General features: G+C 42.6%; 2 protein-coding genes across 4 annotated transcripts; one reads left to right on the forward strand and one right to left on the reverse strand.

The window, feature by feature from the left end:
* Positions 1-1,316: 1,316 nt before the first annotated feature.
* On the reverse strand, positions 1,317-22,299 carry ramp1 (receptor activity modifying protein 1). 3 transcript variants are annotated; one of them, XM_073046673.1, is made up of 4 exons: positions 22,131-22,299; positions 18,059-18,208; positions 7,111-7,249; positions 1,317-1,878 (listed from the first exon to the last, which is right to left on the reverse strand). In XM_073046673.1, exons 1-4 carry the CDS (start codon positions 22,282-22,284, stop codon positions 1,623-1,625), a joined length of 699 nt encoding a protein of 232 aa, XP_072902774.1. In that variant the 5' UTR covers positions 22,285-22,299; the 3' UTR covers positions 1,317-1,622. The 3 variants fall into 3 exon arrangements, with proteins under 3 accessions (XP_072902774.1, XP_072902777.1, XP_072902776.1); XM_073046676.1 differs by lacking the exon at positions 22,131-22,299 and adding an exon at positions 21,671-21,862; XM_073046675.1 differs by lacking the exon at positions 18,059-18,208.
* LOC140727424 (uncharacterized) lies at positions 10,463-16,064 on the forward strand. Its single transcript, XM_073044703.1, has 3 exons — positions 10,463-10,526; positions 15,158-15,750; positions 15,820-16,064. The coding sequence occupies exons 1-3, from the start codon at positions 10,463-10,465 to the stop codon at positions 15,910-15,912; spliced, it is 750 nt and encodes a 249-aa protein (XP_072900804.1). The 3' UTR covers positions 15,913-16,064.
* Positions 22,300-23,937: the final 1,638 nt, after the last annotated feature.

The raw sequence follows: 23,937 nt of genomic DNA on the forward strand, positions 1-23,937 counted from the left end.
GATATGTGCTGTAGTTGGACAAACATGGGTCTGTTGAACCTCTGTTCTCTCAAGTTCAACCATGGACTTTATTCACCCATCACTAGTTCTCCATCCCACTGATATTCTGACCTTTCTCATCTATTTATTCACATGCAGCTTGAGGAACTGAAGTCTCTTAATTCATAATCCTTCCAACTCTATTTTAAGTCTACTGCTTTGCTTCCATTCTTGTAAACAGGGGCTTAAAAATGGGAATGGCTTGTGTGGTGCAGGCTGGGACTTGAGATAAACCAGAAGGTTGAACCTCTGCTAGATCTCTGGCCATTGACAACTTTCTCTCTGCTATGTTTTCCTCAGGCTCCTGCTATTGTTTTTTTTTATTATTGTTGTCTTGCTCCCTATGTTTAGGTAGCAAGTGATTAAATAACCAATTGCAAGCCCTTTTTATTCTCACCCTACCCTGGCCCACCTTCTTTTGCCCCTTTCTCTGCCCCTACTTATATAGTTTCAACTTTGCCTTTTCGCAATTCTGATGAAAAGTCAGCAACATGAAACAGTTTCTTTCCTAACAGCTCAGACCACGATGTGCTTCTTTCTGGCACATGTGTGTGCTTGTTCCAATTTGTCACTGACATTTGTTCTTCATTTTTAAAAAATGTTTCATTAGTCTCTTTAATCATGCAATGTCTGTACTTTTATTGATCTATTTTACAAAAATATTACTTTCCTCTTTTATCCTCTCAAAGATACTGAAAACTTTTGAGAAACAGTTCTATTTTTGTGTGTAACTTTAGACAGTGAATGTTAGACTACGTAAATGTGAGTAGACTATGCCAAGTCTGAATGCACTACCCATTTAAACTTGGTTTCCCCAGAGAATAATAAACGGTAGAAAGAAGGATTCCATTCTCACTCTCAGCCACTGAAAGAAGCCAGAGGTCACTTTACCACCCTGCCTGATTTTAAGATGGTCCAGAATAGTGATTCAGATGTTCAGCACATTTCTAACAATCAAATTACTGAGAAATCTTCCAGATTAAAACAAAAAGTTAAAAGTTTTGTGGTTTTTTCTCTCTCGACATACTCTGCTTCATGGTGTGATTTGAATGTTCACAAATGATTGGTTTCTGTTATCTCCAATACCTGGCCAATTCATTCTCCTTCAAAAAGGATCATTGTCAAAAATACACAAGTGGATCAATGAGTGTTGAATATATCAAGAAATTGGTACCAGTATTCACACACAGCTTGAGTACTTGATGTGTTTTTTTTGTATGGAGCTCAGTCATTAATCTCTCATGCATGAGTTAAGGCAGCATGGTTACCCAACCCAATTGCTATAAAATTTGTTAAAATTTTATTCACTAAAGTTACATGCTTAATAACCCAGTGCAGATTGTTGTAATTTCACTATGCCCAAGTATTCAACTTTGACAAGTAATCTAGAATGTAGCAATTCCTGATGAATGTCCAGACATTATTTGTTGTTGATGTACCATGTGACAGTTCAATGATGCTGCAGTTCAGTCCCTTGCTTGTCACCCTCTTCGATGCAAAGTCAAACACAGCAATATCATCTTGTCAGATGGTTGAATTTCATATGTTCTCTAACCCAGTGGAAGGGATGATAAAATAGTTTTTTATACAATGCCTTCATTCCGCTTGCTCCTCCACACGACAAGTGCTGTCATAAGCAGAGTAATCATCACCGGGATCATAATGAAAGGTCCTACTATGTTGTTTGGAGGATCCCCCAAGGCTCTCCCAGAGATGGAACAGTTTACAAAGTATTCTTTGTGAATGGTAATGAAGAACTGGTCCACCATCTGATTCGGCCAGAAACAATCCATCTTGTTAGCAATCAAAAATGTGCAGTTTGTAATATCTCTATAGGAACTACAAAAAATGAGAGCATTTGTTAGTACGGTGTAAAGATACCAATGAAAACATTTGAATGCAAACAAAAATGAGACTCGTCAAATTAATAATCCATTGTATAGAAAACAGAATTACCCTGTGGAAATGAGTGGAAATTAACATGTGCCCATTGGATAAAAATGCACATTTTTTGTGCAACTCAATTCCATATCCTGATGAATGATTTACAGTCAAAACTTTAATGAGCCCATTTCTAATATTTGTTATCAGTCTTTAAATGTTATTAGAAAACTGGAGATGTGCCAACAGAATACAAGATGGGTATCTTAACGAGAATACCACGCAGAATGAGGTAGCAAATGGAATTCACATTGGCTTAGTGGGAGAAGCCAAAGAGTGATAGTAATTGGAAGCCAGTGATGAGTGGTGTGCCCCAGGGATCAGTACTGGATCCATTGTTATTTGACATCTATATCAACAATCTGGATGATAATGTGCTAAACTGGATCAGCAAATTTGTGGATGACACCAAGACTGTGGGGGGGGGGGGGGCGTAAAGAACAACGAGAAAGGCTATCTAAGTTAATCTAAAAATGGGCTGAAAATAGCAGATAGGATTTCATATGAACAAGTGTGAGGTGTTACACTTTGGGAAGACAAACCAGGACAGAACCTTCCTTGAAAGTGGCATCAAAGGTAGACGGGGTTGTAAAGAGTGCTTTATGACAGATTGTTAATAACTTAACTCTATACAAAAAAAAACACATCAGGTACTCAAGTTGTGTGTGGCCTTCATAAATCAAAATATTGAGTACAGGAATTAGGATGTTATGTTGAAATTATGTAGGATGTTGATGAGGCCAAATTTGGAGTTTTGTTTGCAGTTCTGGTCACCTACCTACAGTAAAGATATCAAGATTGCAAGAGAACAGAGAAACTATACAAGGATATTGGCAGGATGCAAGGATACGAGTTAGAGAAAGAGGATAAATAGGTTAGAACGTTATTGTCTGGATTTTAAGAGAAAGGGGAGATTTGCAAGTATACAAAATTATGATTAATGTAAACAGGATCTTGCTATTGAGGTTGGGTGAGACTAGTACTAGAGATCATAGGTTAAGGGTGAGAGGTGTAATACTTAAGGGGAACATGAGGGGGAACTTCATTCAGAGGGTGGTGAGAGTGTGGAACGAGCTGCTAGTGGGAGTGGGGGATGTGAGTTTGATTGCAACATTTAAGTTTGGATAAGTACCTAGATGTGAGGGGTATGAAGGGTCCAGGTCAGGTTGATGGGACTAGGGAGAATAACAATTCAGCACAAACTAGATGGGTCAAATAGCCTTTTTCTATGCTGTAGTGCTCCAAATTTCTAATCACAGATACTGTATGGGTTGCTGAAAATTCTGGAACAAAATTCATGCTATTTTAAGTGCATTAAGTTACTCAAAGGGATAAAGCAAACAAAAATGAAAGGAGGAGGAGGAGCAAGAACCAATGAAAGGGATGTTGGTCAATGAGATCACTTTCCCATTTGGAAATATTGATCTTGGTTTTGAATACACTCACAGTCAGCAGGTACACAGATGTGACCACTTGTTATCATAACAGATAACCTGATTTGCCATTGGTGCCATGTTTCCTACCTCCACCAGTACTTCAAAAGTATTTACATCTTCCTGTAAAGTATGTGGGTTATAAGAATCTTAGTGATTGTAGTGATGACTTGCAGCAGACTGAAATGCTTGAGCATGTAGATATTAAGAAAGAGGATGTGCTGGAGCTTTTGGAAAGCATCAAGTTGGGTAAGTGGCCAGGACCGGATGAAATGTACCCCAGGCCACTGTGGGAGGCGAGGGAGGAGATTGCTGAGCCTCTGGCAATGATCTTTGCATCATCATGGGGACGGGAGAGGTTCCCAAGAACTGGAGGGTTGTGGATGTTGTTCCTTTATTCAAGAAAGGGAGTAGAGATAGCCCAGGAAATTATAGACCAGTGAGTCTTACCTCAGTGGTTGGTAAGTTGATGGAGAAGATCCTGAGAGGCAAGATTTATGAACATTTGGAGAGGTATAATATGATTAGTAGTAGTCAGCATGGCTTTGTCAAGGGCAGGTTGTGCCTTATGAGCTTGATTGAATTTTTTGAGGATGTGACTAAACACATTGATGAAAGAAGAGCAGCAGATATAGTGTATATGGATTTCAGCAAGGCATTTGAAAAGGTACCCCATGCTAGGCTTATTGAGAAAGTAAGAAGGCATGGGATCCAAGGGGACATTGCTTTGTGGATCCAGAATTGGCTTGCCCACAGAAGGCAAAGAGTGGTTGTAGATGGGTCATATTCTGCATGGAGGTTGGTGACCAGTGGTGTGCCTCAGGGATCTGTTCTGGGACCCCTTCGCTACGTGATTTTTATAAATGACCTGGATGAGGAAGTGAAGGGATGGGTTAGTAAGTTTGCTGATGACACAAAGGTTGGAGGTGTTGTGGATAGTGTTGAGTGCTGTCAGAGGTTACAGCGGGACATTGATAGGATGCAAAACTGGGCTGAGAAGTGGCAGATGGAGTTCAACCCAGATAAGTGAAGTGGTTCATTTTGGTAGGTCAAATATGATGGCACAATATAGCATTAATGATAAGACTCTTGGCAGTGTAGAGGATCAGAGGGATCTTGGGGTCCAAGTCCATAGGATGCTCAAAGCAGCTGCGCAGGTTGACTCTGTGGTTAAGAAGGCGTAAGGTGTATTGCCCTTCATCAATTGTGGAATTGAATTTAGAAGCTGAGAGGTAATGTTGCAGCTATATAGGACCCTGGTCAGACTCCACTTGGAGTACTGTGCTCAGTTCTGTTCACCTCACCACAGGAAGAATGTGGAAGCCATAGAAAGGATGCAAGGGTGTTGCCTGGATTGGGGAGCATGCCTTATGAGAATAGGTTGAGTGAACTCGGACTTTTCTCCTTGGAGCGACGGAGGATGAGAGCTGACCTGATAGAGGTGTACAAGATAATGAGAGGCATTGATCGTGTGGATAGTCAGAGGCTTTTTCCCAGGGCTGAAATGGTTGCCACAAGAGGACACAGATTTAAGGTGCTGGGGAGTAGGCACAGAGGAGATGTCAGAGGTAAGTTTTTTACTCAGAGAGTGGTGAGTACATGGAATGGGCTGCTGGCAACGGTGGGGGAGGCGGAAATGATAGGGTCTTTTAAGAGGCTTTTAGATAGGTACATGAAGCTTAGTAAAATAGAGGGCTATAGGTAAGCCTAGTAATTTCTAAGGTAGGGACGTGTTCGGCACAACTTTATGGGCTGAAGGGCCTGTAATGTGCTGTAGGTTTTCTATGTTTCTAATCTTAAGGTTCCAGGAGTTACTGAATAAATGGTCTTCCTATTTTTCAATGTTTAATGACAAACTTTTAAAATACTGATAATCAGCAGTGTAGATCACTGCTTCAATACTGTTCTTTGTTCCATGTTCCTTCCCATTTTAACTCCCAAACTTCAACTCCTCCAGCAATTCACAACCTAAATGTACACTACCAAACTTCAACTCCTCCAACAATTCACAACCTAAATGTACACTACCAAACTTCAACTCCTCCAACAATTCACAACCTAAATGTACACTACCAAACTTCAACTCCTCCAACAATTCACAACCTAAATGTACACTACCAAACTTACTGCGCAGCTCAGAACAAGAACTACACAGAGGACAGGCCCTTCTGTCCACAATATTGTGTCGATCTTTTAATCTACTCTTAGGGCAATCTAACCCTTCCCTCCTACATAGCTCTCCATTTTTCTATCAACCATACACTATACATAAGGGTTTGTTAAATGCCCCCAATATATCTGCCTCTACCACCACCCTTGGCAGTGCATTTCACATACTCACCCCTCTCTGTGCATAAAACATGCCTCTGATATTCTGCCCTTATACTTTGCTCCAAACACTTTAAAGGTATGTCCTGTCATTTCTGTCCCGGAAAAAGCCTCTGGCTCTGCACTCTGTCTATGCCTCTCATCATCTCGTATCCAAAGAGAATAACCCTAGCTTGTTCAACCTCTCTTCATGAGATGTGTTCTCTAATCCAAGCATCATCCTGATAGATCTCCTCTACACCCCCTCTAAAGCCTCTATATCCTTCCTATAATGAAGCAACCAGAACCAAACAAAGTATTCCAAGTGTGGTCTGACTAGGGTTTTATAGTTGCGGCTCTTGAACTCAATCCCCCAACTAGTGAAGGCTAAGACACCATATACCTTCTTAAACACCCTATCGACTGGCATGGTAACTTTGAGAGATCTATGGACGTGCACCCCAATATCTCTCTGTCCCTCCACACCGCTAAGAATCCGGTATTTTGCCTTCAAATATGGCCTGCCAAAATGAATCACTTCACGTTTCTTCAGGTTGAACTTTATCTGTCACTGCTCAGTCAGCTCTGCACCTTGTCAATATCCACATGTTAGACATCTTCTACACTATCCACATGTCCATCCACCTTCGTACCATCTGAAAACTTACTAATCCTCCCTTCCTCTTCCTCATCCAAGTCATTTATAAAAATCAAAAAGAGCAGTGGTCCCAGAACAGATCCCTGCGGAACACCAGGCAAAATATACTCCATCTACACCCACCCTCTGCCTTCTATGGACAAGTTAATTCTGAATCCACACCACCAAATTTCCCTGGATCCCATGCCTCCTGACTTTCTGGATGAACCTGTCATGGGAAACCTTAAAATCCATATACATTACATCCACTGCTCTGTCTTGATCAATATACTTTGTCACATCCCCAATGAATTCAATCAGGCTTGTGAGACATGACCTACCCCTCACAAAGCCATGTTGACTATACCTAATCAGACTACGCTTTTTCAAATGCTCATAAATACTGGCACTAAGACTCTTCTCCAATCATTTTTCCACCGTTGAAGTAAGATTCACTGGTCTATAGTACCCAGGGTTATCCCTACCTCCTCTTTTGTACAAAGACATAACATCTGCCACACTCCAATCATCAGGTATTAATCTCAACCACGTCTATGGCTAATTACAAACAGATGCATGCATCCCTACACTCAAAGGTTTCATACTGATTAACATACATAGACACTTACAGATGATAAGACATTGAAAAGTAAATGTTTTATGACATGATAATACAATGAGGACAGTGCAGTTCAGAAGTGGTGAAATAGTTCACTTTCTTTTGCAATATTTTCTAATAAATTCTACACAGACCTTAGTGTTTCTTCCCAGTCACACCAGAGTTTTTTTCCAACATCTGTCATCTGAAATCTGTAAGCCTCCAAGCAAATGTGTTTAAGAAGATAAGAGTAATAGGCTTCATTGCAGGCAGAGAGCAGATTAAGTTGATTTACTGTGAACAAATAAATACAACAACTTTAGTAGAACTTCACATGAGACTCAACACTTAATGTAGTGCAGTTACAAAGATACCATTCTTTCATTGGAACAATCAGCTGAGGCCCTGAATATTCTCTCAGCTATCAGGTAAGGCTGCCATGGCAACATGAGAATAAACTTTGTTCAGGTTGTGAGTGCTTTGAGCACTGGATTTGAACAAAAACATGAATGAGAAGGACCATGAGTCCAGGTTATACAAATCTCAAAACAAGAGAGCAAAAACTCCGGAAAGAAGGCCGAAAGGAGTTAAATGAGAGCAAGAAATGAGAAGCAGAAATTTAAGGACCTGGAACCTTCATACCCCTCACATCTAGATACTTACCCAAACTTAAATGTTGCAATCAAACTCACATCCCCCACTCCCACTAGCAGCTCACCACCCTCTGAATGAAGATCCCCCTCATGTCCCCCTTAAATACTGGGGATGAGGAAGTCAGGAAAGCAATACTAGGGCAAGAATATCTTCAAGGTATCAGCAGTAATTGATTGTTCAATCCTGATGAAGGGTCTTGTCCTGAAACATTGACTGGGTATGCCCATCCAAAGATATTGCTGCCTGACCTGCTGAGTTCCTCCAGCATTTTGTGTTTGCTGCTCAAGGCTTCCAACATCTGCAGAATCTCTCCTGTTTATGACACCTCGGGGTTGGCTAAGTTCCAAACAATAATTAACATTCAAAGGGCCAATCTGTACCACTTAGTGGACTATGGAAGAAATGTGTGATAATGGGGGGAAAAACTGAGATTTGCAAGTTAAAGTTCGATGAAATAAGGTTCAACATGGTGAAGCTGGGCGCCTGTGGGAGTGGACCATAAAGGCTCCTGGATTTGCATTTCAGGCTGCATTGATACCAGAGATCTGGAGAGTAGCCATGGTCATCAACTTACAGGGAATAACTTTAGGGTTTTAAATTTCAAGACTAAATTACCAACTGCATAGGTAAAGAACAAAATAGTAGCCAGTATTTATTCTGAAGGAGCTTGGGAGTGGCGAGTCTACACAAGAAAATGTTTCTGAATTGACTAGAAAGGAAAGACCAGCCTAAAAAGGGCGATTTTTCCAGAAGTGCTGGAAATGGTACCTCAGATTGGACAGTTCAAAGGCCACCTGTAGTTCAAAGAATAGATCAATAAATCTATCAGCTGAGAGAACTGTTATCCATATCTTCAGCTGATGTCAAAGGAGATGGCTTAAAGCAACAGTGGCAGATGCAATTCATCTCTAGTATTACACTTCAGTCTAAATAATGTCAGTGTTTATATAAGAAATGGGCTGAGTGCTGTGGGAAAGAAGAATGTATTACAGGGTATAAATTCAAGGGTGTTGGAAGGCAGAAAATATCTGTTAATATGCTGTAAAAATCCCAGATGGAATTGTGCATTTGTAACAAATGCTCAGAACATTAAAGTTAATTATTGAAGTATTATGAATATTATTAAAGTTTAAATGATGGCCCAGTAGGACTATTGTGTTCAATATTGGGATTCATTGTACAAACTGTGGACTTACCTGTACAACACTGATGGTTAACTGATCCATCCTTAGGAAAGCTTTAACAAGGGTCTGCACAGATTTTACTACATTCTTGCAGTGCCTCTTGTGAAGAGGAATTTGAACCACATTGTCATTACAGCAGTTGTTAACGGGCTTTCCTGGGACATTAATCTTAGGGGCACGGCAGATTAGGACACCTACATGGTGAGTGCATTATAAGTGAATGAAAGTCTTCTTACAAGTGGGTATTAGAGAACAAAATTTGACTCTGATCTTAGAGGTGGAAAGATTGGCAAAAGGTAGGGATTTCGGTAAGGAATTCTAGATCTCAATGCTGAAGCCACATCCTTCAAAAGCAGGGAAGTACAGGGAACAGTCACACGAGCACATAGAAGGCCAAATGAAGAGCAGTGAGGATGGCAGGGAATCAAAGATACAACTCATTATATTTCCACCAACAGACGAATCACAGGACCTGTACCTTTCCCAACACTCTGAAATGATTCCAGCTTAAATTATTTCAGTCCCATAAATGGAATTCTCTACCTTAACTTTCCCCCCAATTTGAATGAATCCAAAAACTCCTTGTCCTCTCTCCTTCGTGAGGGTGCAACATTTGTAATCCGTCATCACTGAATAACTGAACCATACTGCAGGCTTACATCACAAAGATTCTTGCTTTAAGGAGATCTATTAAATCTACTCTTCGACTCTCCTAGTCTCATAGAAATAGTTCTAATGCTCTGGCTCCTAATTTTAGTTCTCTCTCCCTGGCACTGGCCCTGTGAATCTGAGGTGTGCTTAGTCTACAGCTTTCATGTTTATTTTGTTCTGAGACACAGTGCTGAAAGTGTGAACTAATCGAATAGAAATGCGCGCTGGGAGTTGTAAATACAAACAAAAAAAATGCAGAAAATAGTAAAAAGCCAGAACTGGTAAATATTAAATCATTTGTCTAAATTTACCATTCCGTGCCAATGGATCTATGGAAGAGTTGCTTTTTATTATTTATTCACATTTGCTTTATCCTAATGTTGGAATCTATATGATTCTGCACTCTTTATGACTTTACCATTAGATAAAGATCAATGAAAAGATACATTTAAACTAATTTCTGAGGGTGATGCACAAAGAAGTCAAAGCTATTTATACAAAAGAAATGATCACAAGGACTACAAATGCAGCTGAGAGGAGATAAAGAAGTTAGACTAAATGTGAATGCAGTAAATAAAGTCTAGTGCATAACATGAAAATGAGGTTTTGAGAAGCAATTTTTTAAAAAAAAGAAATATCACAAAAAGCACTATTGAATTAGATCAACAATACAGCATCTCCCAATCCCTGCAGTCTCTCCACCAAACACTCAACACTTAGAGGTTTCCTTTCATTTTGTACTCAGTCCCAACTTGGAAACATACCCAAGCTTTGATTGCCACTGGGATGACTGGGAACTTAAATTAGTAACTAAATGCATTACAGGCTACCATCAGTTCAGACACCATGAAATACTGGACTATTGGAATCTCGATCTCAGGAAGGAAACGTATCTTCTGAAACTCACAGCAACGCCTTGCACTCAAGTGACCTCTGAAATAGACTAGCAAATCACTTATTGGCAGTTTAGGTACAGCTATTGACTTGACTTGTATAGTCCAGGTATTAATAGACAAAGATGAACAAGAATTCATTAGCAAAAATGAGCATTGATTTTGAAGTAACCAGATATAGGTTGGTTGGTAAGTGGCACAGATTGAGGATCAAGGTTTATCCTGACTGATAGAATGTGATGGGTACTTTCTCCTTTCTTTTTATTCCTGTTCAAGTTTTATCACTAAATTCCCCTCATTAATCATCTTCTAAATATAGATCAGCTTACATTTCAGCATTAAATTTCACCAGGCACTTACCTGCTAATCGGTCTAGTACCCAAGTAATGTACACTGCTTATGGTAGTATCACAAGTGCATTGTAATTGATATTATTGTTTTTTATACTTATGTTTGTTAGCTTTTATTGATTGCACTGAGGGAGGGAATATATCGGAGGGCACTAGTTGGCTAATCTAATTATTGTGTACATTGGTTCATGCCCAGTAATACTGGGTGTAGTTTATTGCTGGCATTGGACCATAGTTCAATTCATTGTTGGCTACTATTCTCTGAATAGCATGTGTTGTTATGGTACAGTTGTTAGTTTACAGATCATTTGCAACAGAGAAGGTATCTTCTTTTGCCAACTTGATACAATGGGCTCAATGGAACTAAAAATAGAACACTTGGAAAAACTTAGGACTAATGTCAGGGTCTCAGCATTACACCTTGAGCCTCCATGGATACTGCTCAACTCAGCGTTCTCTTGGCAGTCCAGATTTCAGTATCTGCAGGCTTTTATATTTAAATTAAAAAGTTAGCTGAGTTACCGTACTTCAAAGTCCCAGTCTGTCTGTTGATCTGCACATTACTGTTCTTCAAGACAGGTCCTTTCTTGGACCTTTATATTAACATGAGCTTCTCTCTCCATCACCCTGGTGAGTGAAAGCTTTCTACCTTGGCTCTGCTCAAATCCAATCAATTACATCTACATTCTTCAGCTATCTTACTCACCACCAACAGAAATAAGTCCTTCCTTTTTACACTGTCTTGGTCTTTCATAATTTACACATTAATGAATTAATTCTTCAGGCTCGTTTATTCTAAAGGAACAACCTCAGCCTAGACTGTCACTCCACATAATTGTTCAATCCTACAATGATATCTTAAACCTCCTCTACACTCTCATGTTATCACATCCATAATGTAGTGTGGTGGCCAGGCATGTATGTACACCCAAAGGCCACTTTATTATGTACCTCCCAGAATAATAGTAAAGTGGCCACAGAGCGTACATTCATGGCCTTCTGCTGTTGCCCTTCAAGGTTCAATGTGTTGTGTGTTCTGAGGTATTCTTCTGTACACCACTGTTGTAGTATGTGGTGATTTGAATTGCCGTCAACTTCTTGCCACCTTGAACCAGTCTGGCCATTCTCCTCCGACTTTTCTCATTAACAAGGCAATTTTGCCCACAGAACTGGTTTTTTTTTTTTGAGCTGTTCTCCATAAACTCTAGAGAGTGTTGTGCATGAGATCAGGAGTTTCTGAGATACTCAAACTACCACATCTGGTACTAACAATCATTCCATGGTCAAAGTCACTCAGATCACATTTCTTCCCTATTCTGATATTTGTTCTGAACAGCAACTGAACCTCTGACCATACCTGCATATTTTAATGCACTGACCTGCTGCCACATGACTAGTGTATTAGATATTTATATTAACAAGGTGTATCTGATAGAGCGGTCACTGAGTGTGGTATCTGCCTGTGCCTAACCAGAATTTTGTTTTTAAACCATTCTGATGTGCCCTACTTCCTTTTAGTTCGCTGAATAATAGTAATTATTCCAATTATATTCTTAACCTCCTTGTGCTGTTTCCTTCAGGAATCTGGACACATACTCATGTTTGTTATTTTACACTTAGGAGCTTGTGTATTCTCTTCTCACATCTGCCCTCCCTAAAGCAATACCTTCTGCTTCTCTGGATTGAACTCCAAGTGCCACGTATGTACTCATCCAACAAGCCACTGATACTTTCCTCAGGCCTGGAGCTTTCTTCTTCATTATTAGCAATATCGGCATCAATACCAAACTTGTTAGCCATTACTGCTACATTTATGTCCAAATCATAACCACACATCGTACAAAGTAAAGAGCCTAACATTGCACTCTGCAGAAGCCTACTCCACACAACTCTCCAGTTACTGGAACTCTCAATTGCCCATTACCACAGCTTTCTCCCCGCCCCCAAAATATGACTTTTAATCCAAATTGTAACTTATTATTAAAAACCTTTGGGATTTTACTTTCTAATTTATTAGGAAGATCTTTGCCAAATTCCTTGTTAAAATCCACGAATGCTACGTCAAATGTTCCATCCTGATTGACTTCATCTTTAGAGACAACCTTTTCTCAACGAATCCATGTTGCTTTTTCTTCACTAAAGATGAAAATCTGAGTAATGATTCAAGCTGTTCCTCATAATTGTTCCAATAATTTGTCAAAACAATGAATGAGACAATTGTTACTCTTTATCTATCCTTTCACAACACCCCAGAATTAGCCATCTCTGATCTCTAATGATTAAAACATGATTCCGTTCTTCCCTTTTAAAAGCCTGTGATACACCAGCTGGTCTATATTCTGCTGAACCACCTGACAATCTTCTTCACTTTCCATTACGTTGCCAACTTTCATGTCATCTGCAAACCAACCAGTCATCCTAACCACATTTCCATCCAAATCACAAAGATCCCAGCACTGAACATTGCAGAGCACCACAGTTCAGAATAACTCCTCTCCACCACTAAACTGTCTCAATAATCATAATAACAACAATAATATTCACAACTGGTATCATCCTAGAGTTTCTACACTATAGCATTAAACAATTAGGCCTACACAGCAATATTTATGTAAGTCTCCAGAAAGCTATTTGAATAGTCTGAAAGCTCCTAGTAATTGACAAATGAGCATGCTTGGCTATGCCTGTACCTCCGGGCTTTACTAGCTTGAGCTGAGAAAAAACAATAACTTTATTTATAAAGCACCTTTTCACACAAACAATATCATTCTACAACCATAGATCCTATATGCCTTAATCTTCTGCGTGAGCAAGCTATAAGGAACCTTGTTGAAAGTTTTATTAAAGTCCATTTTGACAATACACATGACCATTAATTGACTATGTCCTCTCCTTGGGAGAGGTCACACACACAATCAAGTTTATAAGACGTGACCCCCCCCACCCCACCCGACACACAAAGCCACACTGTTGATAATAAAGCTATGCTTTTCCATGAGTAGAATCTATCCTCCAGTAATCTCCCGCAATGAAGCCCAACCACTGATGGAAGACTCACCAGCCTATAAATTCCTACTTTGTCTCATCGCCTTTTCAAAACAAAAGAACACTGGCTATTCTCCAGTAGTCTAGGACTTTGCGTCTGACTAAAGAGAATACAAAGATCTCTGTCAAGGACCCAACAATCTCCTCTACTGACTCTCAATAATCTACGATAGATCTCACTGGACTTATCCACGTTAATGTTATTCAAATTGCCAGACACCACCTCCTCTTTGATATCAACATATATCCCTGTCTGATCTCATTACCTTCCATGTTCCTCTCCTCAGTGAATACTGATGCAATTTATTTTTTTTAATACTTCACCCACTTCCTGTGACTCCAGGCATAATTTCCCTCCTTTCCCTGAGTGGTCCTATTCTCTTCCCAGTTGTTTCTAATGTGTGTATAAGATGCCTTGAGATTCTCTTTAATCTTACTTGCCGAGGACATCTCATGGCCCCTTATTACAACTATTGAGAGAGATCTGGACCGATACGTGCTGAGGAAAGGTTTGGAGGAACGTTGATCAAATGCAAGCAGACGAGACTAGCTCAAGTAAGCAGCTCGCTCAGTATGAACAAGTTGAGCTAAAGGACCTGCTTCAATGCTGTACACTAAAAATGCAAGTTGCTACATTAAGTTGCCTCTGTCCATTCGTCATGTATTTTTAATTTGTAACAACTCAATCACAAGTTTACTCAATAAGTCAGTAATCATGGATAGAGAAATATTGTTTCAGGTCAAGGATCCTTTTTTAGAATTTAGAAAGAAAGTCATTATACTTTTAAGCATTACTTTCTATGTCTGATGCCCTAAAAGTAGTTTCCTGTGTTGGAGAAAACGAACACAAAATGGGTGATACCTTGACAGTATATTTGCTGCTGTAACCCTGAATTTCCTGCTACCGGTCACTTCAATTCTCATTTCAATCGCCTGCACCATAATGATGAGGCCCAAACGCAACACCTCATCTTCCCTCGGGCATGTTATGGCTCTCCAGACTCAGCAGAGTTTCAACCAACTTTCTTTCATATCTGTGCAGTTCAGCTGTGGGTTTTGCATTGTTAAACTCTTAATTATATCCTCGATTTCCCACTGATGCACCATCAATAACTCTCGTAGACGTGAGGCGAGATATCGGCTTTTGTTGACTGGAAGAAAGAACAAGCAGCAATTGACCACCATGCTACATCCTGGAGACTGAGGGCAGGGCTCAAATCGCCTTTATACCGGGGTCTGTGGGAGGGGCCACAGGAGCAGTCAGCGGGGTGGGGGGGGGCGTGTCCAGACAGGTAAATGTAGTTCACCACATTCACCCCCCCCACTTTGTTTTAAAAGAGAGTCCCCATGGGGCGAAGTTTCTTACAAGTATATTTACAGGTTAAGTCTATCAGGTGATCGAATCTGTCACTGCGATCTACGTAGCACCGGCTGTGATTGCACAGGTGCCGGTGGTGATTGCACTGGTGCTGGTGGTGATTGCACAGGTGCCGGTGGTGGTGATTGCACAGATGCTGGTGGTGGTGATTGCACAGATGCCAGTGGTGATTGCACAGATGCCGGTGGTGATTGCACAGGTGCCGGTGGTGGTGATTGCACAGGTGCTGGTGGTGGTGATTGCACAGGTGCTGGTGGTGGTGATTGCACAGATGCCAGTGGTGATTGCACAGATGCCGGTGGTGATTGCACAGGTGCCGGTGGTGGTGATTGCACAGGTGCTGGTGGTGGTGATTGCACAGGTGCTGGTGGTGGTGATTGCACAGGTGCTGGTGGTGGTGATTCCACAGGTGCCGGTGGTGGTGATTGCACAGATGCTGGTGGTGGTGATTGCACAGATGCCAGTGGTGATTGCACAGGTGCCGGTGGTGATTGCACAGGTGCCGGTGGTGGTGATTGCACAGGTGCTGGTGGTGGTGATTGCACAGGTGCTGGTGGTGGTGATTGCACAGGTGCCGGTGGTGGTGATTGCACAGATGCTGGTGGTGGTGATTGCACAGATGCCGGTGGTGATTGCACAGGTGCTGGTGGTGGTGATTGCACAGGTGCCGGTGGTGGTGATTGCACAGATGCCGGTGGTGATTGCACAGGTGCCGGTGGTGATTGCACCGGAGATGGTGGTGATTGCACAGGTGCCGGTGGTGATTGCACCGGAGACGGTGGTTGTGCTGGTTCCGGCCTAACTGGAGGTGTCAGCCCACTAGGCATCAGTGATCCCTCATGCATGTGGGATCCCTCATGCCTGGTATATGCATGTGTGAGACACCCGGTATAGGAGTGTCGTGAGGAGTCTGTGTAGGGCTTGGTGTGCGCGGTGTCACCTCGGGTACAGTGTTCATAGTTACCGTGGAGTGTTCGGGGTAGTGGTCTGCTACTCCTGTGGGCGCCAGGTCGCGGACGGAGACCGTGTCCTCCCGTCCATCAGGTAAGACCACGTAGGCATACTGGGGGTTTGAATGTAGAAGGTGAACCCTCTCGACCAGCAGGGAGTATTTATTGCTCCTCGCATGTTTCCGGAGCAGCACTGGCCCTGGGGATGTCAGCCAAGCTGGTAGGGTGGTCCCAGTGGCAGACTTCCTGGGAAAAGAGAATAGGCGCTTGTGAGGGGTGGCATTGGTGGACGTACATAACAGGGAGCGGATGGAGTGGAGTGCCTCGGGGAGGACCTCCTGTCATTGGGAGACCGGCAACCCTTTCGACTTAAGGGCTAAAAGTGTGGCCTTCCACACTGTGGCACCCACTTGCCAGACATTCCCTACAGCTCTGCAATGCACAGCTTTTACATTCTTCCTTGTATCTTCTTGATGATTTGGCTTCATCAAAAACTTATCACAATAGAAACCATGTCACCTTATCAGAGATGCGCCCTTTTTCTTCCCCATCCCTTCCTTCCCAGCACCCCGCAAATTAAAACCACGGTTTTCGACCTGAAACGTTTGCCGTGATACGCTGCACTGATGCTGCCGGCTGAGTATTTGCATTTTCTCAGAAGCAGGTTTATTATCACTGAGGGTTATTGTTTCTGCGGCAGCGCTACAGTGTAAGATACATTTGCTGTAAGTTACTAAAAATAAATTATACTGCAAGGGAGAAATAACGAGCTAGTGCCCATGGCCGGTTTAGAAATATAGTGCCTGAAAATCTAACAGTGAACGGTGTTACTTGCAGATGCGAATGCACTGGAGCTGGGACTGCACAGCTGCTGTTAATGCATTAAAATCTTCACCACCGAGAGCGTCTGTGTGGTCACGGCGACGACGGTTCCAACTACCTGATTTCCATGTTTTCATCCTGACACTCAAAGGCATTATGACAACAACACGCATTTAATGCACTGAACGCCCCTTTTTTATCTCTAAAGACACGACTACTGAGAACGGGAGACTGTTATATTAATATAACATATGTCCATTAATATAAGCGTTGAACGAAGAGATTAAAAATAAACATTTCAGCGTGCCAGAGGCGAGCTGTCGGTGCACTGATATCAAATGGCAATTGGGGGAAAGGGCACTCAGACCGCCCATGCGCTGTTGGTTGGAGCCCTCAAGGATTTGCTCTTCGCCCCAAACCAGAATCCAGGTTCCATTCGGCGAAGTTTAGAGGGGGACGGGGTGCCAACCGATATCAGGCAGTTGGCTTCCGTTTGCCGGCCACCCACTCGAAGGGGGTCTGGAGATCTTTCGTGTCCTTAATCATCCAGATAGAGCATCTCCCCCGGCGTTTCCGTGACGAGTCTCCGTACCTCCTTCTCCCTATCGCGGTCAGTCTTGTCTCTCTGTCTCGGCTTCGCCCAGCGCTCTCTGCCTGTGCCCCCGAGGCTGCGCTTTCACGGCTGTTTCCCCCGCTTTGTCTCCCTCGCTCTCTGCACCTCCAGGCGCGTTCTCACAGTTCCCCCTCTGTACACGTTTTCTTGACTGTGTCTATTAAACTCCATCTGTTTCAACCCGCGTCTGCAATACATCTCGCTATCCACGTCTCGGGGAATTAAGGTCTGTCCCTCCTGGTCTCTCCACACCTTCCCTATGCATGTCTAAACCTGCGCTTCCATTTGTGTTTTCCCCGTGCTTTCTCCGCCTAAACCACGCACACGCTTTCTCTATTCTCCCTTGTCCGACACCACCTTTATCCCGTCACCCCCACCAACCCGCGGTCGGGGGTCGTTCCCCACTGTGAACTGGCGGCGATCGCGGAGCGGGGTAGAGAGCGAGAAAAACACTACGACATGACGATCCGCGACCCCACACACCCTCGGTCAGCACCCGCATCCACACACGGGCTCTGAATGGGGGAAGACGGACCGAAGGCAGGAAAGCCCCGCGGACTTACCGAGCAGCAAGGTTGCGAGCAGCCGGCCGGTGCACGGAGCCATTCCGACAGACATGGAGTGCGCGGCGGCCAATCCCAGCTCCCGACTCCTCCCCCGGATCCGTTCTCTCCCCGAAGCGACACAATCAACCGAGCTGGACCGATTGAAACCTGCCAGGGAGAGCGACCGACCCAAAACCTGAACTTAGAATGAAAGATCCACCCCAAACCCTCGCCGCGTTTCCAAAATCCAGGGAATGACATTAAAAGCCCAAACAGTCACACCCGAACCCATATTAACCCAAAAACACAGTCTGACTCAATCTCACAGATACCCATTGAACTCCGAGATTCTGAAAGTCACAGATCCCGGAGCCCACGTGGGACACACGTATACCGCTCCCTAATTATGGTCACGGTGAGGCATGAATTATGTTGAAAGATGCAAGACGGTGTATCACATTATGATAAACTGAAAGATTAACTTTGGTTGGATGATACAACGGACTAAGTGAACTCCTGGGGATAAATCTGTACCATCATTCTAAGACTGTGAACCAAGGTCTAGCACAGCAAGAGCTGATGATGTTGGGTAGTGGGGTAGCACGGACAGAGACCGGCTGAGCGGCGCGTTCGCTTCAGGGTAGCTGAATCCCACTGCTTCTCACTTTCTACATTCATGATCAGGATGAGGGAACTGATGGTGTTGTGGCCAGTTCACAATGGTAGAGTCTTAGTTCAGGACTCCCATACACCAACCACAACATTCTCAGAGATGGTAAAAGATTGACTCTCAGACACAGCACGGCAACAGGCCATTCGGCCCAACTCATCCATGCTGTCCAGTGAGCGAGTCCCGTCCGTCTGCATTCGGCCAATAGCCCTCTACACCTCTCATATTCATGACTTTTAAACATTGTTGATGTGTCTGCCTCTGCCTCCGCCCTTTGCGTGAAGCTGGTCCTGATGTCCCTGATACAATCTTCACCTTTGACCTTAAACCCGTGCCTTGTAATTAGTATCCCCTGACTGGTAACTGCTAACGACAGCCAGAAACTTGTCTCAGTATCGCCTGTGACCCTGAATCCAGCTTACCCCAATGATAATGAACTGGAACCAGAACTGTTACATCAAGATATTGGTTCCATCTGAAGCAAATTTGGACCAGTCCTTGTGACAAGCGATATGGCAAAAAACATCAAAGGATGATGTTGGGCACCAGGGAGGCGAATTGTAAAGAAATAAAATACGCCTAATATGAATGAAACAAGGAAAGGACACATGAAACAAACTTACCACGAGGGCAGAAATTAAGATATCAGAAAGAGCTAGGTGAATGGGTTTTGGAAATGAGCTGGAACTTAAATGGTGTAAACAATGAGTAGCACCTGAGGTTCAGTGAGTCCTGCTGAGAGTTTCGAATCACTGCTGTAATAAAACAGGTGAGCTTGAAGCCACGTTAGAAAATAGTTGGGATTACTGAAATAAGGCTCTCAAGGAATCAGCACTGGGATTCAAACTTTGTACAAGCTCAAAAAAAAGGGGGAATGAGAATAGATGCAGTGAAGGAGGAGCTAACAAAATCCCAGACAGTGACAATGAACTGACAAACGTATTTAAGTTCAATATTTATCAGGGAGACAAATCGGGTGGACATAGGACAAAAGGCAAATTTCAGAATGAGATGTGCACTTAAAATAAAAAGCTGAAATGTTCAATAATACAATCAAACTAAAAGCGCATTAAACTAATCTGGTCAGACCACATCTGCACAACTTGAAAGAATCTAAAGAAGCAGTAACATGTGCACATTTAATGATCTGTTTACGAAAGATACAGTACTAGCAGATAGCTAACAAGATATAATCTATCCAAGGTGTAACCCACCTAAATTGTCAAAGTTTCCTGTAACTTGGCACTGAAAGTAAAGTTTGAACATGAGGAACAGAAAGAGCTCAAATAACACATGAAATAGTGTGATGTCACGATTGATTTTTGGAGACACTCTGAAATTATGTTCTCAGAATGGTGGTGAGAACAATCTCTGTGAACTTCAGAGATTTATCTGTAAATAACAAATGCTACCACCTATAATCTGCAGCATGGAGCTATGCTCCTCACATTAGTGTGGGCCGTGTTATTTTAGAACACTGATAAGCACACAGACGCCCGAACAAGACAGCTGGGACAAGAACACACTGCAGGATTTTGCCTTGCAACATAAATGATTTCTCTCTCTCTCTCCCCCCACGGATGCTGCCCGACCTGCTGAGTGTTTTCAAGATCTTGTTTTGTTTTCAGATTTGCTTGGTTCTGATTTACTGCGGTAGCAGCACATCTGTTGATGCAGTGGCACCATTGAAATTCAAGGTTTTGCATTATGGAGAGGCAAGTCAGGTGCAGATGAGTGGTGCAGCCTCAGGGGTGTTGTAGAACAGAGGGTACCAGGAGTACAAATACATAGTATCCTGAAAGTGATGTCACAGGTCGACAGGGCAGTAAAGAAGGCTGTTGGCATTTTGTCCTTCATCTGTCAGGGCCCTGGGTATAGAAGTTGGGATGTTATGTTGCTGGACAAGATGCTGGAAAGGCCACATTTGGAATTCTGTGTTCAGTTTTGGTCTTCCTGTTATAGGGAAGATGACATTGAACAGAAAAGAGGGCAGTAAAGATTTACAGAGACGCTTTCAGGAGTAGAGGGATAGAGTTACATACAGAGAGTTGAATGGGCTATGACTTTATTCATGGAGCAGAAGAGACTGAGGGGTAATTGTATACAGTGTATAAAATTGTGAAGAGTATAGATTAGGTCAACACACAGTCTTTTTCTCAGGGTTAGGAATGAAGAACTAGAGGGCACAAGTTTGGGGTGAGAGGGGAGAAGTTTAATAGGAACCGGAGGGGCAACCTTTTCCATCCAGAGGGTTCGTATATAGAAAGAGCTGCAGAGGAAGTGATTGAGCCAGGTATGTTAAAAACATTTAAAAGACACTTAGACAGATAATTGGATGGGAAAGGTTTAGAGGATATGGGCAGATAGGATGCGCTTAGATTGGCATGGAGCAGTTGGGCCGTGTGACTGTGGGTGCTTTTCAGAAGTGGAAAGATGATTGAAATGTGACAAGTAGGAGAAAGTAAATGAGTACTGGAGCCTGCAATAAGATTGCTAAATGAGGTGAAATTGTGGTCCGTGAGCACCCCCAGGTGGCAAATGAAGAGCATTGCACCGGGCATCTGCTCCTAATTCACATCTAACAGTGCTGACCAGATCAGGGGCAATCAGCACCATGAGAGTTATCTATGGGTATTCATGGTACAAAACATAGAACACTTAAACAGAGCAGTCATTTCTTATGCCCCCCCCCCCATGAATCGCCCAGCTCTCATTTTCCAAACAGTATTATTTATTATTTTATTTTATTTATTTATTATTTTATTATTATTAACAGTACTATTTCCCAATAATAATCTTTCTACTAAACTACACTGCAAAACAATTGCCTCTTTTGAAATTCGGTGCTTATCACACACTGATATCCTCCTAATTTGGTCACATCTATAAACTTACAACTTGTAGCTCTGATTCCCAAGTACAAGTTGTTTACAATTTTTGTCTATTAGAATAGTACAAACCTCAATCCCTGTGAAACACCATCGCCCATTTCTTACTTCTGAAAAGCCGTTACGTACTCCGGGTACTGATCTAATTTGTCTCCATCTCAAAAGGCATTATCCACTGACTCTCAGTTATTCCCCACCGTCCCCTGCGCCGATTTCCTTTTCTCAGTTGCTCCGTCTCTGCCGAATATGTTCTGGTTATGAGACCTCCCACGCCAGGATTTAAGATTAATTTATTTATCGCACGTACACCAAAGCACGCAGTGAAGTGCGTCGTTTGTGTTAACAACCAACACACCTAAGGAGGACGTGTTGGATGCAGCCCGCAAGTGTCGCCACAAATTCTGGCGCCAACACAGCTTGCCCACGACCTTCAGCAGAACACACAATACAACAGAACAGCACATACCAAGCAACGAGGCAAAACAAGCCTGTTCCCTCGCACCCACACACAGTCTTTAATCTGAACACTCACAGGTACCCGGTGCAAACCCCTGCCTTCCCCTCTGGCTCTCTCGCCGAATTGTCCACGGCCTGGTGAGGAGAGATTGCCTATGAGATAGGCGTTGGTCGGGCGGGGCGAGTGGACAGCTCAGGATTGAAATGTGAACCTCAGGACCGCACTCCATCCGGCAGTGAGGGGCCCGTTCTGGGGACTGGTGCCACCTGCTCTGTTTTGACAGACAGCTTTGAGGAACGCAATGGAAGCTGCAGTCTTCCTCTTTTCTTGTATAGCTGGAGAAGTTCAAGTGCTGGCAACCCCTCCACTGAGCATACTAACATAGAGAAATCCCCACTCACCCACCTTCCCCCTCACCTATTACCTGCCCGCTTGTATGCCTTCCCCACCTTCTTAGTCTGGTTTCTGCTCCCTTCCTTCCCAGTCCGGCTGAAGGGCCTTGGCCGAAAATGTCGACTGTTTATTCCTCTTCACAGATGCTGCCTGACCTGCTGAGCTCCTTCAGCGTTTTGTGTGTTGGTCAAGTTTTCCAGCATCTGCAGAATACCTTTATCTGCTTTATATTCAGGTTTAATTCTTCCTTTAAAACAGTAGCTCAGAATTTTGAGAGAATTACTGACAGTCCCAGCATTTTCCACACAGTAGCAAACAGCTCATTTTCCCGGGATAAGCCTGTTTGAAAGCCGATGGTGTTCAGTGGCTTTTTGAATGCTGACATCATTAGGTCCAACAGTGGTATGGAAATTTCCTCCAGTTCCTCAGGGAATATGACCAGTAAATGTCTGTGCAGGTTCTCGACTGACAGGGTCAGTGGCTCCATTTCAATGCAGACAAATAACTGAAAGGGGAGGTTTAAGGCAATTAAAACTTTCTTAATTATGTAAACTTAATTGTCTTTGTATCATCTAGAGTTTGTTTTAACAATTCAAGTATTCTGCTTAATTTGATATTTAAACTGTTTTTGCACAAATGTCAAAACATTCATGCTCATTTTAACTAGCAATTGCATCCTGGAACCTGGCTTAATTAGCTATCTAAGTATTTCCACAGACGAGGCTCATTTTCAACCTGTCAGTCTCTCTCTCAACACATCAACTGCTCCACACACACACGGTGAGATGCGAGCACGGGTCATCAGGTTTGACAGCACGTTTACTGCATACATCACCAATCACTTGGTATATATCACTAACGCTGTCAGCACCTCCCTGCACATATTACTGATGGAAGAAGGAAAATAGTGACTGAAGTTTTTGCACCTTTGACTGTATAATTAACTGAAAATCAATTTTATGACCTTCTGTAGCGATTTACTATTAGATTTGGTTTTTGATTATGCTAGCACTGTATCATCGATATTTAAATTTATGATATTTACTAATTTACAATTGGACTGAGTTTTAATTACTAAATGTTATAATTTACCAGTGGAAGAATTTGCAGGATTAATGTGATATGTTGAATTACTTCTGGGAGATGAGCTTTGGGGATATCAGGCTTTATTTTCAATAGTGCCAAGCACATTACTCAGGATTATCTGTGATCTGGACATTCCTTTCTAATGTTGAGATTCAGCAGGGAAAAGGCATGTCTATGAATTAATATACTGCCTAAAAGACAGGTAAACTTCATACTTACCAACTATAATTGGAAACCTTTCTGAATTACAGCAACTAAATAGATTTCCTTCGCAGCATTTTTAAGGAAGGGAGTTTGGAAACTGCTGATCAATAAGTTCTAGTTGAATACTCAATTCCATGGAGTCACAAGATCACAAGACAAAGGAGCAGAAGTAGGCCATTCGGCCCATCGAGTCTGCTCC

This window comes from Hemitrygon akajei, chromosome 5 (genome assembly GCF_048418815.1).
Source record: "Hemitrygon akajei chromosome 5, sHemAka1.3, whole genome shotgun sequence".
Taxonomy (NCBI): Eukaryota; Metazoa; Chordata; class Chondrichthyes; order Myliobatiformes; family Dasyatidae; genus Hemitrygon; species Hemitrygon akajei.